Source organism: Zosterops lateralis (genome assembly GCF_965231275.1).
Source record: "Zosterops lateralis genome assembly, chromosome: 15".
In the NCBI taxonomy this organism is placed as follows: Eukaryota; Metazoa; Chordata; class Aves; order Passeriformes; family Zosteropidae; genus Zosterops; species Zosterops lateralis.
In genome coordinates, this window is record NC_139775.1 from 238,499 (window position 1) to 256,999 (window position 18,501).

At 51.6% G+C, this 18,501-nt stretch overlaps 1 protein-coding gene across 1 annotated transcript in view; it reads right to left on the reverse strand.

Annotated features, from left to right (window-relative positions):
- Positions 1-12,191: 12,191 nt before the first annotated feature.
- The window catches only part of LMF1 (lipase maturation factor 1), a gene marked incomplete at its 5' end in the record, with an annotated part of 151,253 nt that continues 144,943 nt past the window's right edge, over positions 12,192-18,501 (reverse strand). The window contains one exon of the mRNA XM_083872138.1: positions 12,192-12,882. Coding sequence (XP_083728264.1) covers positions 12,708-12,882 — 175 coding nt within the window. The 3' untranslated portion in view covers positions 12,192-12,707. The remainder of the gene's footprint in view (positions 12,883-18,501) is intronic.

The following is an 18,501-nucleotide window of genomic DNA, read 5'->3' on the forward strand; positions in this document are numbered from 1 at the left end:
TTCAGCCGGGCCCAGAATGAGCCAATGTGCAGAGGGGAGGAAAAGCCCTCCTGGCCCCTCTGCCCCTCCCTGGGAGAGCCCCACTCGCCGGGGATATTAAAGGCTTTTGTTTCCAGGAGCTGTCAAAGCCCTCACCTTTCACAAGCACTAAAATAGTCCAGGAGGGAAAGTAAAAAAGGAAAATAAGAAAGAAAAAAGTAAAAGATCTGCAAGTGGAATAATAATTCTGGAGTCATAAATCTGAGCCTGTAAATCAGGGGCTGACGGGGCGGTTGCTGGAATGTCTTGGGAGTTCACCTTCGAGGGTTTCCTTCACCTGAGGAAAAGTGGAAAAAAAAACCTTCCCCGAGTCTGTGCCCTTGCACCCCAGGGATGCTGTAAATCACCTTAATGTTCCACTCTGCCTCTTCAGCAGCCCCCAAAGAGCAGAGAGGGAAAGTGGCTGAGTGAAAAAAGGACAGGGAGAAAGCTTTGATTTCAGAGAAATAACCCAAAGCATTCCCTGTTTTAAAAGCAGAGGCCAAATCCTTCCCTGCCCGAGGCCAGGTCTTGCTGCTGCTCCTGCTGTGGTCACAGGGACACTTTGGCTGCTGCTGGAAAAAATGCAGAATCATCCTGTCCATCCCCATGGGGCTGGGATTTGGGACTGAGGGTTGGCCCCATGGGCTTAGGTATTTGGGATTGAGGGTTGGTCTAATGGTATTGGGATTTGGGATTGAGGGTTGTCCCCACGGGGCTGGGATTTGGGGTTGAGGGTTGTCCCCATGGGGTTGGTATTTGGGATTGAGAGTTGGCCCCATGGGTTTGGGATTTGGGATTGAGGGAGCAGGAGGTGAGGGCACAGATGTGGAAGGAGGGATGGGGACAATGCTTGGAGGACGTGACCAGCCGACCACGGAGTCACTAAAAACCTGTTGGAAAATGATTGGAAAAGGTCATAAAGTCTGAGTTTGGGGCAAATCCAGCACCCCACACAGCAGGGAATGACTCTGTGATGTCCCCATCTGGCCTGGGAATGGGAACAGCATCCCAACGCCAGCTAGGATGGCAATGGGGCTAGCCCTGAGTGTCACAGCCACCCAACATGAGCCACCCTCTGTCACAGGGTAGCTCGTCCCCAAACTGGGGCCATCCCACCCAAACTGGGGCCATCCCACCCAAACTGGGATCACCCTGCCCACAGTTGGGCACTGGGGCTGTGTCCATGAGCAGAAATTAGAGAAGATTGGGGTGGGGTTTTTTACCTGTGATTTTTTTTTTCCTTGTGTCTTTACCCATTTTATTTTCCTACAGTTTTACCTATGTTTGGCATAAAAAGGCTGAAGCTCAGCACATCTGTCCCCAATGCTGGAGGTGCTTTGGGCCATCACCTGGGCACCCTCCCACCTCCATCACCTCCATCCCACCATGCCAAGGACAGCCAGGCCCGGGAGGAGGAGGAGGAGGAAGGCGCTGGCAGGTGGAGCACAAGTGCTCGCAGGGATCTCTCCTCTCCCTAATCCTCCCTTCAAAGCTGCAGCTGTGGTGTCTGAGCTCCAACAGGTGACAGCACAGCTGTCCCCTCCCCTGGGGCTGGGGGGACACCCTGGGGACACCTCTTGCTCTGGAGGGACAGGGATGGGAGGAATCTGCTGTGCAAAATCCTCCTGGAAGTGCCCCGAGCTGCCGGGAAAGGTGGGATTCACCTGTTCCTCATGAACACATGAGGAACAGCAGCCTCTGCTCTGTGCTGGCACCTGCGGGGACAGTGGGGACACAGCGGGGACACTGGCCAGCCTTGGCCTTGGGCAAATCATTTCCTGCGGGAATTCCCCTCCCGGGGGCGAGGAGGCGTTCAATAGCTCCTCACCGGGAAATGTTTGATCCTGTCGCTTTGGAAAATCTGGGAACGGTGTCTGGTGGTGCCTGTGCCTTCCAAGACACCCGGCAGCAGCACCAGGAGAGGCTTTGGGGGCAAACCCAGCCCCAGGAGAGGATTTTGGAGCAAACCCAGCCCCAGGAGAGGATTTGGGGGCAAACACAGAACCAGGAGAGGAACTGGGGGCAAACCCAGCCCCGGCAGCAGCATCAGGAAAGGATTTTGGGACAAACACAGGCAAATCCAGCATCCTGGGAAACCAGAGGGAGTTTGATTTCTGCCCCTCCACAGCACCTGGCTGCTGCCAGCCGGGCAAAGGGAGTGACAGGCAGGGAATGTGGAGCATCACGGCCAAAATCCACATCCCACATCCCAAAATCCAAACCCCACTGCAGCACACAGTGGTGACATCCCAGTGTCACTGCCAGGCTCGGGCTGGGACAGTGGTGCAGCCTGAGGAGCTCCAAGTCCGTCCCTGGCCTCATGGGAACCTCAGCAATCCCACAGCGATCCCATCCCCTCATGGGAATCACCTCAGCAATCCCACAGTGATCCCAACTCCTCATGGGAGCCTCAGCAATCCCACAGTGATCCCATCCCCATTGCCAAGGGATACCCAAATTTTCCCCACATTTTGTGTATAAAAACCCAACAAATTGTGACCTGGAATTACCTCCCCCAGCTGCAGCTTGGATAAACAACTCCTTCACCTCCACACCCCCCTAAAACACCCCATAAACCCTAAAATGTGCAGCTGTGGGGGCAGTTCGGTGCCCCCCATCCCGCAGAGCCGCCAGCATCGCTCATTAAACCCCCCTTGCCCTCGCTGTCTGAGCAGCCCCATTATCTGAGCAGCCCCTTCCCCACTGGTAATTTCTCCTTATCTGCATATTTTATTGAAAATTAAAATCCTCTCGCATTTTTTCCCAGGGCTGGCGCGCGGGAAGGATCTTTTCTCGCAGCCATACTTGACTCCAATTAGTTGGGATAACAAAGCTGCCGCTGTCGGGGGATTATTGACAAATGCTCGAGGGGGAAAAAAAAAAAAAAAAAAAAAAAAAAAAAAAAAAGGAGGCAGGAGAACGGTCTGATAAAATGACAGCTTATAAGGCTAGAAACAAAAACTCCGGGCCATGAACAGCACTGGGGAGGCAAGAAAAATACTAATTCCTGCTTTCTTTCTTTTTTCTTTAATTTTTATTTTTTGGATGGCATTTCCATTGATCAGCACCCCTGGAGCCAGGATTTTGTGTGGCCTTCCCGTGGGTGCAGCAGCAGCATCCGTCGATGGAAATCCATTCCATCCCATCCCTTCCCTGTTCCCTCGCGTTCCCAAAGGCCGTTCCCATGGGCGCCCCTCGGCTCCTGCCCCTCCAAACCTGGTCCCTGCAGCTGCGCCCACGCACAAAAGGACTGAGGAGCATTGAGAGCTCCTTCACTGATAACTCCTTCATATTTTCTCCCTGACTTTTTTTTTTCCTCTTTAATTTCAACTAAAAGAATAGAGGGAGTAAGAAAAAAAAGAAAAAAAAAAAAAATGAAGCGTGCTCCATAAAGGGCAGTGAGTGTTATCCCCCCCCAAAAAATCAATAAAAAACTCGCACAGAGCTTTTTTTCTTCCCTAGGTGGCTCGGGACAGCTGGCTCTTTAAATATTAATCAGAGGCTCATTGATATGCAAATAGGGCTCGGGAGGAATAATGCTGCCGCAGCTGCGCAGCCCCGGCCGAGTGTTGTGATCCTCTCCAAGGATGAATGGGAATATCTGAGGACACAGGTGCAGCAATGCCGCTTAATTCGGGAATTTGCCAGCGATGCCCCCACGGGCGATCTCCTCGCACTCGAGGGCTCCCTGCCCACTGAACAAGGTGTTCATCTTGTCATGGTGCCGTGGCTGTTCCCTGGCTTGGCCTTTTGCCCCGACATTTGGCCCGCTGGTGGCTCGGGCCCTGCGCCAAGCCCTGGAACGAGGAATTCTTCATTGTTCCCTTTTCCCAGAATCGCCAGTAAACAGGAAAAGACAACCACAGGCATCCCGCGGGTCTGTCCCCCCACCAGGGCTGTCACCTCGTGCTGTCGGGGAGGTGACACGGCCCATGTGACAAGTCCTGTGGTGGTATCTGTGGCAAGGCAGCTGCAGGTGTTGGGGTGGCACCTCCTGTTCCTCTCACCTGGTTGGAACCCTGGGCACTGAGAATTTGAGGGGTTTTTGTGCTGAGAGGCGCCATCGCTGTAGGACACGAAACAAACAACACTCACCCAGTCAGGTCGTCAGGGCAAAAAGAGGGAAATTTATTTTTCGACTTTGATTTATATAGATTTTGGACAATGACCACGGATTGGAGGAATGAGGTTGACACCTTTCCAAGTGCACTGGTCAAACTAAGAGTCTGTCAACTGTCCCTCTTCAAGAGAGGAACAAAACCAAGAAAGTTTATAATAACATTGTTTTGTTTACATAAAAATCTGTGAAAAACTCCACTACAAAAATACAAACATCAGAAGGCTGAAAAAGATCAGAGTGACAAGGCACTGACCCTCAAGCAAACACTGCATCTGACCTGAGGCCGTGGAAAAGGCTCCCAAAATTGAGTGACAGCACTGGGATTGTGGGTGTGGAGTTTGAATAGAAGTGTGTGATATCACAGGGTGCAAAACTTAGAGTTGAAGGGTTTAGAATATAGTAATATATATAAAGCAAGATGGAGGTTTTAGGGCAGAGACTGAGTCCTTTTTCACCTTGTTCTTCATGTAATTGGGTAGAAAAATCCGCATTGAGGGCCATGGGTGGTAGGTTATTGGGTTAAAAAGAGAAATAATTTAGGTGTCATTTCATAATTGGACAATTTGTCCTTAAAAGACCTTGGAAAGTGTTAGAGACAGAGCCATTTGTCACTTTGTTAGCCAGAAATGCTGTAGAACTCACAGTTTGTTAGACTGTAGCATAGATAAGAATTAATAAACATCTGAATCCCAACACAAAATCCGTCTCTCGAGCGTTTAATCCCGGCTCTGACAGAAAAGAAGATAAAAACCACTCACACCACCCTGCTGAGGGCCAGGAGAAAGAGGTCAGCACCTGCTGGGTGTCACTGCTGGGTGACAGGGTGGGACAGGGCACAGTGCAGTGACTATGGTGGGGTGGGTGGGTCAGAGCCCTGAGCAGCATCTCAGGTAACCAGGGCAGAGCCAGACACCCCAAAACCACCCCAAAGGCTCCACTCCCACAGTTTGGTGTCCTCCTGATTCTGTGTCCCCTGTTCTCCGCAGGCCACAGGATTACAGAATCATGGAACACCCTCAGGATCCACAGGGATCATCCATGCCTGGGAAAGAGGCCTCTCTCCACAAGGACACCAGAAAAGGCTCCTCTGCCACCTTCCCAACAAATCCCACTGCTGATTTAACCCCTCAACCCTCGGGAAGGGCTGCTCCTGCTTCCCCCTGTCCCACCCCTCGGCACCTGGATCATTTCCCCGCTTCCAGGGACCGCTCCATCCCCACTGACCCCGCGGGCACATCCTGCCCTTCCTCCTCCTCCTCGTCCTCCTCCTCCTCCCGCTCAGACCCTGCGGATCCAGGCCCGGGGTTGAAGATTTGCCTCCTGCGGCTCCTTTTTCCCTGCCAAGCCGCAGTGCCCGGGCTGCCGGGGATGATGAATGAGCCCGCGGGTACCAGGAGCCCGCAGCTGCTCCCGGCGGGCGGATGGAGCAACGCAGCTGCAGCCCCGAGCCCGCCGCAGCTGGGTGGGCACAGAGGGACAGCGATACCTGGGGACGGCACAGAAATCCCTGGGGATGGCACAGAAATCCCTGGGATGGCACAGAAATCCCTGGAGGTGGCAGAGAAATTCCTGGGGATGGCAGAGATGGCCACAAAGGCACAGGAATCCCTAGGAATGGCAGAGGAATCCCTGTGAATGGCAGGGAAAGAGGCAGGGATGGCAGAGAAATCCCTGAGGATGGCAGAGATGGGCACAGAGGGACAGGAATCCCTGGGAATGGCATAGAAATCCCTGGAAATGGCAGGGAAAGTGGCAGGGATAGCCACAAAGACACAGAAATCCCTGGGGATGGCACAGGAATTCCCGGGGATAGCACAGAAATCCCTGGGAATGGCAGGGAAAGAGGCAGGGATGGCAGAGAAATCCCTGGGATGGCAGAGAAATCCCTGGGGATTGCACAGGAATTCCTGGGGATGGCACAGAAATTTCTGGGGATGGCAGGGAAGGGCCACAAAGGCATAGGAATCTCTAGGAATGGCAGAGGAATCCCTGGGAATGGCAGGGAAAGAAGCAAGGATGGCAGAGAAATCCCTGGGAATGGCAAGGATGGGCACAAAGGGACAGAAATCCCTGGGGGTGGTAGAGAAATCCCTGGGGATGACACAGGAATCTCTGGGGATGGCACAGGAATCTCTGGGGATGGCAGGGATGGACATGAAGGCACAGGAATCCCTAGGAATGGCAGCGGAATCCCTGGGAATGGCAGAGGAATCCCTGGGAATGGCAGGGCTGGGCACAAAGGGACACAAATCCCTGGGGATGGCAGAGGAACCCTTTGGAGTGGCAGGGAAAGTGGCAGGTGTGGCCAGGGAATGGCAGGGAAAGGGGCAGGGATGGGCATAAAAGCACAGGACTCCCTGGGAATGGCAGGGAAAGCAGGAGGGATGCTGGGCTGGCAGGGAAAGCTCAGCTGTGATAGCCCAGCCTGGGCTTGGATGGGCAGGGTGGGATCAAGGCAAGGGTTTGGCACCATGCTGGGTCATTCCCAGAGGAGTGGAGATCTCCCTGGAGACCTTCCTGTCTTCTGGCTCCAATTCTAGCCTGTCTGGTGCCAGTTTTTCCTCCATGTTCTACTCCAGGGGCAAAGACATGAAAAAAAATTCCACCCATCTTTAGGGACTGGATTTGTTTCCAAACAGTATCTGCCTTAGTATCCCAGGATTCCAATTCCAATAGACTGGAGCAGCATGGTCAATTAATAATTGACTAATTATTGATGCTCAGTCACTAATGATTCTAGTTAATATTATTTCCAAGGGGTTTGCCTCTTCCCACACTTTTTTTGGGAGCAAACCTGGATGTGCAACCCGGGCTGTCCATCCCACCTGCCCGCTCAGAGCCCACTCCAGGGGAGCAGCTGCCTCGGGAATGAGCCCAGGATATGAGGATTAATGAGCCAATTAATTGCTGCAGCACCTGGGGGTCACACAGGGATGGGCAAATTCTGGTCCTGCCTTGCTCCAGGAGCTCATCCTGCAGATCCAACTCCAATCCCGATGTGAGGCCACTTACTTAAAAGATTTTTTTTCCCTAAAAATCCTTTATTACTCAGCAGCAGGGCTGACCCGTGGCTGAAATGATGCCAAAAAGCCCAAGCCTGGAGCTGCAGTGGGAGGATGGAGCTGAGCTGGAGGAGGTTAGGATGAGGCCATGCTGACATTCCCGGGATGCTGCCGAGGGGGATCTTTCCCTGGATCTCAGTAATGAACAAAAGCTTGGGGAGCGTGAGTGGCTGGGCCAGACAGGGAATCTACAGGGATTAGTGGCACGGAGCCCCCGAGCCAGGATTGGGCTCTTTTCCCTTGAAATCCAACTCCTCATCGCTCCTGCTCCATCCTGGGAGAGCTCCATCCCCTCCCTGCCATCACTGGGGGGGAAAATCAGCTTTTACAGGGGTTTTTACCCAGCTAAACTCAGCCTTTTCTTCCTTATTCTGTTTTCCTGTGGAAGAGCAGAGGCAGTGCTGGAGCTGTGGCACATCCCTGCCCATCCTGCTGCATCCCAATCATGGAATATTCCAGAATCCCAAAATGGTTTGGGTTGGGAGGGACCTTAAACCCCATCTCGTTCCACTCCCTGCCACAGGGACACCTTCCACCATCCCAGGCTGCTCCAACCTGGCCTTGAAAAGACTTCCAAGATCATTTTTCCACCCAGAGAATGCTGCTTCTCCAGTTCAGGTCCCTCAAACTGCCCCTTCAGCCCTGCACGTCCCCACATTTATCAGTGAACACCACAATTTCCTCCTCTATAAGACTGGAAAAAAAACAAACAAACAAACAAAAAAAAAAACAACACCAAAAAACACCCACACACGCACACACAAAAAAAACACCCAGCCCAGATTGTTCCATGCTCTGTAATGAGCAATTATTCCCTTCCCAAAGCCCAATGAAACCAAACCCGTTCCCATAATCACCTACTGGATTTTATCAGCGTGTTTGGGTTACGCTTTGCCCCTTTGGCTAATTCCTAATTGATTCTTTAATCCCGACAAGTTTTTTATTGCCTGATACAAGAGGGGATTTAGACCCAGGAGCGGCAGGAAAAGCTGCTCCCAAACCCCTGGGAGAGGCAGGACATGGGGCAGGGATGACCTCATCCCAAGGCAAGGCTTTGTTTGATAATCTAGCACTTATTTATTATTCTAAGTAACCATTTGCAGGTGCTGTGATTGCAGGGGAATTGTCCCCAGCACACGCTGGGGAAAGCTCAGCCCTGTGCAACCCTACCTGGAGCTGCTACTGCACAGGGAGAGGGAAAAATTGGGGGAGGTGGGGATGGACATGGCAAAATCTGTGGAAAAATTGGGAAAAAATCAGTGGAAAAATGAAGTAAAATCAGTGGGAAAATGGGGTGAAATCCATGGACAAAAGGGGGGAAATCCTTGGAAAATGGAGCAAAATCTGTGGAAAATGGAGGAAAATTTGTGGAAAAATGGGGGAAAATCAGTGGAAAAATGAGGCAAAATCCATGGAAAATGGGGCAAAATCTGTGGAAAACTTGAGCAAAATCCATGGAAAAATGGGGTACAATTAGTGGGAAAATGGGGCAAAAACTGTAGAAAAATGGGGATCCAGGGGCAGCCACAGCTTCTCTGGGAATCGATGCCAAGGCCTCCCCACCATCCCAGGGAAGAATTCCTTCCCCATATCCCACCTGACCCTGAGGAGGAGCAAGATGGACACCCCCATGGCACCGGGAGGGACGGAGCTCACACAGGGACAGTTCCTGAACCCACACAGGGACAATTGCAGAGCTCAGCTTCCTCTTCCTCACCTGCCTGCCTGGAAAACGTGATCAAACGGAGGATTTGGGGCTGTGACAAAGAAGCAGGACGTGGATGTCCCCACAGAGCAGACTGGGATCACCCATGTCCCTCCATGGGACAGTGCTGGGATCACGGGTGGCACCTGGAAAGGACAGACAAGCACATCCCTGTGAAATCCTGTGCAAAGGCAGGATGTGGGTTTGGGGTTTTGTTCTGGAGGCCTCTCTGTTGTTTTTTTATCCTCCACAGCCCTGGGGAGAGGTGGACACCTCTCCATCCCAGGGACACCCCAGGGAGGTGCCAGCCCAAAGCCACCCCAATGCCACCAAGCTGCCACTCCTGCACCAGGCAGACCTGGCAAAGGTGTCCCCCCTAACCCAGCACAAAAGGTGGGATTCCCAACCTTCCCAATCCTGGGGGATGCTGCTCCCAAGGCTGCAAGCTGAGAGGAGGTGACAGAAATGAAGTGACAGCACAGCAAGGGGCTTTTAACATCAATGAATGCTGCATTCGTGTCCCAGACTCTGGAGCTGGAATTCCACCTGGCATTCGAGGCACTGAAGTGTTTTCCCAGTGAGGAAGGGGCTGGGGATGAGGAGCTGGGCCCCAGGCAGAGCAGAGAAGGTGCCTCCCCAAATTATCTCCCCCTTGTTGTCTGCCCAAGCTCCTTCAGCCAAGCAACACCCTCAGGAAAGCTGGAAAACGGGATTTTGAGTGGCAAGACCCTGCTGTGGCTTCAATTTTAACCCCAACTCGGGGGGGGGGGGGGGGGGGGGTGGGGGGGTGGGAAGCAGGGAGTAGGGAGAATAATTTTTTCATTAAAATCAAAATCGATCCATAATGAAAATAGACTTGGAATGGGAAAAGTCGAGTGCAAATGGAAGCTTTTAAAGATTCTTTTGACTGACAATAACCTGAAGACCCTCCAGGAACTCCAGCCTGGAATAATCAGATTAAATGGAAACTAATATATGATCCTGAAATTCATCCCCTGCTGCTCTAAACTTGGAGCAGCTGGATAATTTCGCCTACAGGTTTGTGCCTCCTGCCCAGCAGTTCACACGGAATTGTTTGGCCAAACTTAATCTACCAGGAAGGAAAAAAAAAAAAAAAAAAAAAAAAAAAAAAAAAAAAAAAAGCTTTTTCCTTTCATATGTGTTAAAGCAAAGCCAGCTTTTCCAGGCAGCTGGGAGCAGGGAATGGATATGGCTGCAGGTATTTCCTATGGGAATTCCCAGCCTGGAGTTTGGCTGCTTTAAAAATCAATGATTTATAAAAGATCCAGGAATAAGGAATTCTCTGTGTTGGTGCAGTGTTGTTGTTGTTGGGGATAATTCCTGGTGATTCCTGCATGGACACAAACTCATCTCCAGCAGCTCCTCACCCCTGAGCCCTCCACAGGGGCCATGTTCCCAAAACACGAACCAAATCCATGTTTGTAGAGGAATGTTTTGAAAATGGAACCTGGGTGGATCCAGGGAGGCCCTGGAATTCCCAGAGCAGCTGTGGCTGCCCCTGGATCCCTGGCAGTGTCCAAGGCCAGGCTGGACAGGGCTTGGAGCAGCCTGGGACAGTGGGAGGTTTCCCTGCCATGGCAGGAGTGGCACTGGATGGGCTTTGAGGTCCCTTCCAAACCAATCCATTCCAGGATTCCATGACTCAATGTCCCTGCCTGTGGCTGGGGTGGGATGGGATGATATTTCAGGTCCTTTCCAGCCTCTCTGGGAATGTCTGGATGGCCCAATCCAGCCTCCCACAGCACCAGTCTCTTGCCATGGCATCATCCATTCCAGGCTGCTCCAAACGCTGCCGGTTCTTCCCAAATTACACAAGCCTGGATCATTTCCTCATTCCCCATGTGCAAGGGATGAACTAAAACCCCTCTGGCCATTCACATTCACTTTCTGCTCCCCCCAGGAACAGACTTAAATGTGGCATTAAAAAAAAATGGGGAGAATTCCTCCTTTTTGAGGGAGAAGAGCAGCTGGGATGAGCTGGATCCGACCTCATGGCCAATGGGCAGAAATGAAAACCCAGCTGGGCTTGTGAGAGGACAGGAGGCTTCCAAAAGGCTGGAATCTTGGGAAAAAAAAGGGGGAAAAGTCACTTCTACCTCGGTTATACCAAGTGTAAATCCTTGGGGTACCCTGAAGGTCAATAACTTCCATGTAGGAAAAGAAAATCAAAAAATAAAATGGATTATTTTTCATCCAGGAATGCCCCTGAGATGTCTCCAGCCATGGTGGAGCTGGAGTCGCTCAGGATGGACATGGAGTTACCACCCGGCCGTGTCCTGCCTGTCTCAGCTCTGGAATTTCCTTGGACCTCACAGAGAACCAGGATGAGATCAGGCTCTGGATTGGGATGAGCCAGGAAAAACAGCCCAGAGAAGGGTATCACCCCTGGGGGCTCAGCCCAAACTCTGCACTCCAGAACTTCTGGAGAAGGTGGTGGGACCTCAGAGACAGCAGAGCTGGCAAGAGCAGCTCCCAGATGGAGTTTCCCTCCCCACAGATTCCTGGTACTGACTTGGGATTTTCCTTCCATTTTCCTTCCAGTGCTGAACTCCGGGATAAAAACCCTCCACAAAACCCAGTGAACAGATAACACAACGTGGTTCTGATTTCCTCCCACCTTGGAATAATTGTTCCTTTTTTTTTTCTAAATTCTTGTCCCAGGGAAAGGTTTCAAATAGAATCCCCTCCTGCCCCTTTGGATGGGTTTTATCTTCCAGGCACTACTCCGGAGCAGAGCAGAGAGCTTGGATTGAAATAAAAAGGGGGGGAAAAAAAAGCTTAACAAGCAGCAAACAGGAATGGGAATGCTGGTCTGGGATCCATTAGCCCTGACCCAGAGGTTGGAAAGCAAAAGAAATTCATTAAACTGGGGAGGGGGAGGCCAGGGCTGTTGGTGCCCAATCCATGGGGGGTGCCCGGGGGTGTCACTTGTCACCCATCACTGTCACCCATCACTGTCACCCATCCAGGGCTGGACCCACTAGAGAAGGAGCAGCTTGGAAAGAATCCACTGAAACCAAGAGGGTTTCCATGCAAATTCACCCTGGAACCCACAGGAGAATTCTCCTCTCACAGCCCTAGATCGCTGGGATGGGCATCAAACACTCGGACATGATACAGAATTCTCCCCAAAACACCAATAAATCCCAGGACTCACCTCATTCCTCACCTGCCACTCCATTCCCATGGGAGCTGCCTCGGCCCTGGTGAGCCACATCAGGGCAGGCACTGGGGCTCCTTTCTTTTCCCTTTTTAGGACTTCCAGGAAAAAATAAAAAAATCCAATGAAGCTCCTGCTGGTTACTCAAGAATTGTTTGCTTTAATCTCTTTCCAGGAACACGCTCCCGGTGGTGCCCATTCAGTACATGTGGTCAAAAAGGTGGGGAAAACCATGGAAAAGGGCATTCCTGTGCCTGCATCCACAGCCCACACAACCCCAGAGATCCCTCCTGGTTTGTTTTCCTCCTGTTTTTGTTTCAAATCCACATTCAGCTGCTTTTGGCACCACCAACACCTCCCCCTAAACCAGTCATGGTTATTTGCTTGCCTTTTTCCCCAGTTCCAGAGCAAGTCCCAAATGCAGCAGCCTGGGAAAAGAAATCAATCACTGAGAAAAAGCAGCTCACAAAGCAAGTGGGCAAATTGGCTGGGAACCTTCTGGAAAACAGAGTGAACCAGGATATGGGTAAAAACCAGAGAGGCAGGAGGTGTTTGGAAGGGAGCTGCCCATTTTCCCTCCTCCCAGCTGGTCCCTCTTGTCCTGGCCATCCTTCTCCCTCAATGCTGCGTGGGATAAGGCCAATTTCTGTCCTCAAAGAACTTCCTGAGGCTCTGCAGGTTGACAGGGGGGAAATAGGGGCCGATCCTTTTCCGGATCCACCACTTCCCATCCATGGCGTGCTTTCCCCCGGGCTGGCTGAACTTGTACCTGAAGTGTTCCCCCCGGATCCACCTGTGGGAGACAAAACAGGAGCTCAGGGCTTGGCAGGACTTCTGGGAAGAGGCTTGGACTATCCCTTTGGGATAGGTTTTATCCCTTTGGGATTGGTGTTTTGGAGCTTTTCTGGATGGAGAAATCAGCTTGAGGGTGCTCAGGGTGGCTTCACATCCCAGTACTCCATGTTTCGATCCATCCATCCATCCATCCCTCCATCCATCCATCCACCCATCCCTCCACCCATCCATCCATCCATCCATCCATCCATCCATCCATCCATCCATCCATCCCTCCATCCATCCATCCATCCATCCCTCCATCCATCCCTCCATCCATCCATCCATCCATCCATCCATCCATCCATCCATCCATCCATCCATCCCTCCCTCCATCCCTCCCTCCCTCCCTCAACCATCCATCCCTCCCATCCCTGGGATACCCACAGCCAGCAGCAGCAACACTGGGAAGCCTTTGGGAAGCTCCCAGCTCACTTTGATGTCATTTAGGAATTCTGGCCTCCAGCTGTGCCTGTGGAACGATGCATGAGCAGAGGAGCTTTAACACCTCCTGCCCTGAGCGCTCCTCACACTTCTCCACAGTTAAATACAAAAGAACAACAATAATAAAAGCAGCAATAATAAGATTTTTCCCTTTCTCAGAGCCACCCTGGAGTGTTTCTGCCTGGGATATTTGGGAGCAGGGAGTGTCCCTGGGAGCAGGGAGATATTTGGGACTCCCCCAGCACCCCCTGCCCCAGCCGGCTCCGTTAGCGCGGCTCAGAGCTCATCTGTTTTCCAACTGCTCCGGGAGCTGACGGCAAAGGAACTTTGAAAGCAGCGCAGAAAGGAACATTCATCAGTGTCAGGAAACACTCTGGGAGCTGCCCATGCCGCTGGATCCGGGGGGTTTGTCCCCCTTGATGTAGGACATGCTGACAAGGGCTGGGGCGGCGCCCGCGCTGGGAGCATCGCCGGGCGAGTCCATAAAACACCCACAAAATAAAACTGTCAAAGTCGTGTCAGTGCCTCATTTAAACCTGCTCTGCTCCACCAGGAAAATACAGACCCCGCTACTGAGCAGGGCACCGCAGCTGGGGGATCCCTGAGGCGGCCAGGAAGGTCCTTCCTGCTGCTAAAATCATTAGGGGAGGCTCCGATGGATTTGCCAGCACTGCTGGGCTTTGGGGGAGCAGGGCAGAGGGAAAGGCTTGGGGAAAGCTGCACCCAGTCCAAGGGTGGCTGCCTGGAGCTTTGGTTCTATGCTTAAAATGTTTTAATTTTCTGAAATTCTTTTCCCAAAGAATTTTCTGTAAATGAGAAAAATGTTTTTGTGTTACTGTATGTAACTGTAAATATTTTTATAAAATATTAAAAAAACCCCAAAAACCTGTAAAAATGTTTTTGTAACTGTACTTAGGTTATTCATTCCTTTTCCTAAGAGGGACTTCTTCTTGATGTCCCTCTGGTCTCACCGATGTGATTGTGTTTTGCCTTTGTGTCACCAATCAAATTGGTCTGTGTAAAATAGTATAAAAGAGAGACACATCCCAAAAATAAAAAAGCAATTTTCAGCCTTCTGAATCTCAGAGTCTGTGTCATTGTGGTGTAAAACAGCATCAGCTGCCAGCACAGCCCAACAGCTCTGCTTCATGTTTCAGTCCTGCTGGGAGCCAGGAGCATGACAGGAAGGATTCTCCTAGAAAACCATGGGAACATGGGATGTCCAGGGAGGTTTGGAGGTGCCCAAGGAATGCCTGGACATGGCACTCAGTGCTCTGGGCTGGGGACAAGGTGGGACTGGCTGGACTTAAAGGTCTTTTCCAGCTTCAGTGATCCTGGGATTCTGTGTTCATCACACCCATCTTGTTTTCCAGAGAAGCTGTGGCTGGCCCTGGATCCCTGGAAGTGTCCCAGGCCAGGTTGGACAGGGCTTGGAGCAGTTTGTTGTTTCTTTCTGAACCACAACAAGCCCAAGGTTTGGGCTTTGGGGAAGGCTGAATTTCCTCTCTTCTGGCAGGGGAGCCCCTGCCCAGCCCAGGCAGTGACACCTACCCAACACTGCCCAGCATCCTCAGGGATTTATGAAAATGCAGGAAAGGGACTTTTACAGAGATGTGAAGCGATAGAACAAGGAGGAATGGATTTAAACTGAAAAAAAGGAGATTTACATTGGATATCAGGAAGAAGTTCATCCCAGTGACGGTGGGCAGGCCCTGGCATAGGGTGCCCAGAGAAGCTGTGGCTGCCCCTGGATCCCTGGAAGTGTCCCAGGTTGGACAGGGCTTGGAGCAGCCTGGGACAGTAGGAAGATGTCCTTGCCATGGCATCACTGCGTGATCTTTAAGGTCCCTTCCATACCAAACCATTCCATGATTCCATGACCTCCATTTTCCCCCTCCTCTGAGGATGAAGGGAGATAAATGGGAAAAGGGGCCCTGAGTGGGATTTGGGGAGCACAAACCTGCATCTCAGCCCCACAAACTCTGCCCTGCAACTGTTACCTTCAATCCAGCCTGGCCCAGTCCTGCACTCCCTCTTTTCCCTGCTTCCTGTGGCTGAGAAAAGCCGAACAGGAGCTGAGGTTTTATCTCTGCAGGGTTTCCTTTGCAGGAGCACAAAATCCCTGTCAGTAACTGGAGTGTCACTGAGCAGCCACATCCCTCAGGGTCCAGGTCACCACTCCAGGATGATTGGAGATTTCCAAGCTGTGCTCCCTGACTGCTTTCTGGAATTCCCAAAACATATCCACTTCTAATCCCAAATTTTATGTTGATTTTATGGCAGTCTCCTGCTCCAGGCATTCCTCTACCTGCCACTCTGATGCTTTGGGGTTTTCCCTTCACTAAGCACCTCCCAAGCTGGACCCATCTCCACATATTCCCAAAATAAATGTGAGAAAGGGGGAAAACCTGGAAGCCAGGAGGGAAAATTTCCTTGCCAGGCTTAGGATGTAAAAGCTGCCGAGTTTAATACCCACTGGAGCCCCTTATTTCAGGGCTCACAGAGTTTACAAGCTCTGCCAGTCTTTATAACCTGTCTGGGTGCCTCAGTCCTGGAATTAGGGGGTTTTCCAGCTCCTCCAGTGCTGGTCCTGCTCCCTCTTCCCGGGATTCAGGGAGGGAAGGTGCTACAAACTGCCACCCCCCCCCTCCACCCAAGTCCTTCTAGGGCTCAGAATTTGTGCAGTTTGGGGGTTTCCACAAAGATCTCCTGGCAGCTGGAAGGGATCCCTGAGGCAGGAGGCTGAGCCTGCAGAAATTCCCAGATTCACCTGATTCCTGAGTCACCTTCATCCCTCTGGGGAGGCTCCAAGCCCCAAATTGGCTCCTACAAAGTGCAAATATCACCAAGCTCTTCCCATGGCTTGGGCTGAATCCATAGATCCCAGCCCAGGAATAAAGCCCAGTCACTTTCAAATGGGAAATCAAATCAAATCCCATAAAGAGAACCCCAAATGCCACATTGCCCTGTGCTCCAAAGCATCCAGAGGGAAGCAGCAGCTCCCTCACAAACACCACCACTACAAATCCAGCTCTTCACACCCATGGTGGGGCTTTTCCAACAAAGTGCTACTTTAACTGGAATAAAAATCCTGAAGTGACCATGATTTAATATCAGAGACACCAGCCAGACCCAAAAACCTGTGGGGTTTTTTCCCTTCCTGTGGGACTAAATCTGTTTTTTGTTTCCTTGGATTGTTGCAGCTCTGCTCTGGAGAAACAGCAACAGCTTCAGGAAGGTCAGGAAGGAGCTGCCTGACCTCACCAGGCTGTCCCAGGCACTCAGAGGAGGATGAGGAAGACTTTTGGGGCAGAGGAGCCATGGGAAGGTTGGGAAGGGTGATCCCAGCACTAGCAGCTTCCCAGGATTCACCGAGCACACACAAGCTGGCACCTCCTCCTGCCTCCCTGGGAAGCAACAGGCACCAGCCCCCATCAAGAAATGGTTCTAAACTGATGGAATTTGATGGGATATTGGGAAGGAATTCCTCCCTGGGAGGGTGGGGAGGCCCTGGCACAGATTCTCAGAGAAGCCGTGGCTGCTCCACCCTGGAAATGTCCAAGGCAAGCTTGGATGGGGTCTAGTGGAGGATGTGGCAAGAGTGGGATGGGATGGCACTCCAAGGACTCTTCCAGGAGGTGGAAAACCCTCTCTGCTGTGAGGAAAAAGTGGGCAAAAGCCTCTTTTGGGCAACTCCTGATCCAACAGTGGTTCCACAGAGTGACGGCACTGATGGAGCACTGAGCCACCCCAAGGACCCTTCTGGCCATCCCTACTGGACTGGCCTCGAGGGGTGGAGAAGTCAGAAAAGCTAAAAATACTCAGCATTATTTTTTAAATCAATGTTTTCCTCCCAGCAGATGCCCAGGAGCAGCTGCCCCTCTCAGGAGCCGCTTGTAGATCAGCCCCCTCCTGACATCTCCCAACTGGACATGTTAAAAATTAGCAGCAATATTAGAGTTGTTGGGATGGAAGCCTAAATCTCCCAGACAGCTGTAATTAGTTCCAGAGGGTGCAGCTGTCTCCCTGCAACAGCTGAGGGGGTTCCAGGGGAAAAAAAAATAACCCAGTGGTGGTTTCTGTTAGAATTAATGGCCTGACAAGGCAAAGGAGGGGAGGGAGAGGGATGAAAGAAAGAAAGCAAAACATGGGGGTGTCTTTTTTGGGAATTTTTTTTTTTGGAGGGTGTTTTATCTCCAGGTTCCCTGCTCTGCTGTAAATCAGGTGGTGGGAAGTCCAAATCCATCAGGGTAACATTGCTCCAGTGTGGCTGTTCCTGCCCTGTTGGTGGGAGGGAGCAGAAATTAACACATCTTGGCCTAAATTTAGGGCATCAGGAGAGTTTAGGGGTTGTTTCTTAGTGCTGCTGGTTCTGAGGCTCCTGCAAGGTCTTGTCCCACAGAGCTGGAGCATCCCAAGGGCAGCTGATCCTCAAAATCCCCTGGGGCATTGGCACAGTGGGGTTTTTCCTCTCTGGATGGGTTAGGAAGGGTGGGACAACACCAAGGGCAGAGCAAACTGTAGGGGAAAAAACCCAACCTAGCTCCAGATGGATCCAAGGCTGGAATTTACCCTGCCAAGGAAGAGAGAGAGCTCAGATTTCCCAGTCTGGGGGAAATCCTGGCAGTTTGGGATGAGCTCTGCCTTCCCTGAAATACTGAGGCTGTTTTTCCCCAAAGAAAATCCCTTAAACTTCCCTTCAGGACTGTGGAATTTAATTCTGGTCATATCTGAGAGATTCATTGCCACCTAATCCCAGTGATGGCTGGATTTTGCAGGAATTCCCACTCCCTGCCTGCTCTCAGCACTGTTCCAGAGTCACCTTCATCCCTCTGGGGAGGCTCCAAGCCCCAAATTGGCTCCTACAAAGTGCAAATATCACCAAGCTCTTCCCATGGCTTGGGCTGAATCCATAGATCCCAGCCCAGGAATAAAGCCCAGTCACTTTCAAATGGGAAATCAAATCAAATCCCATAAAGAGAACCCCAAATGCCACATTCCCTTGTGCTCCAGGGGGAAGCAGCAGCTCCCTCACAAACACCACCACTACAAATCCAGCTCTTCACACCCATGGTGGGGCTTTTCCAACGAAGTCCTACTTTAATGGGAATAAAAATCCTTGAAGTGACTGTGA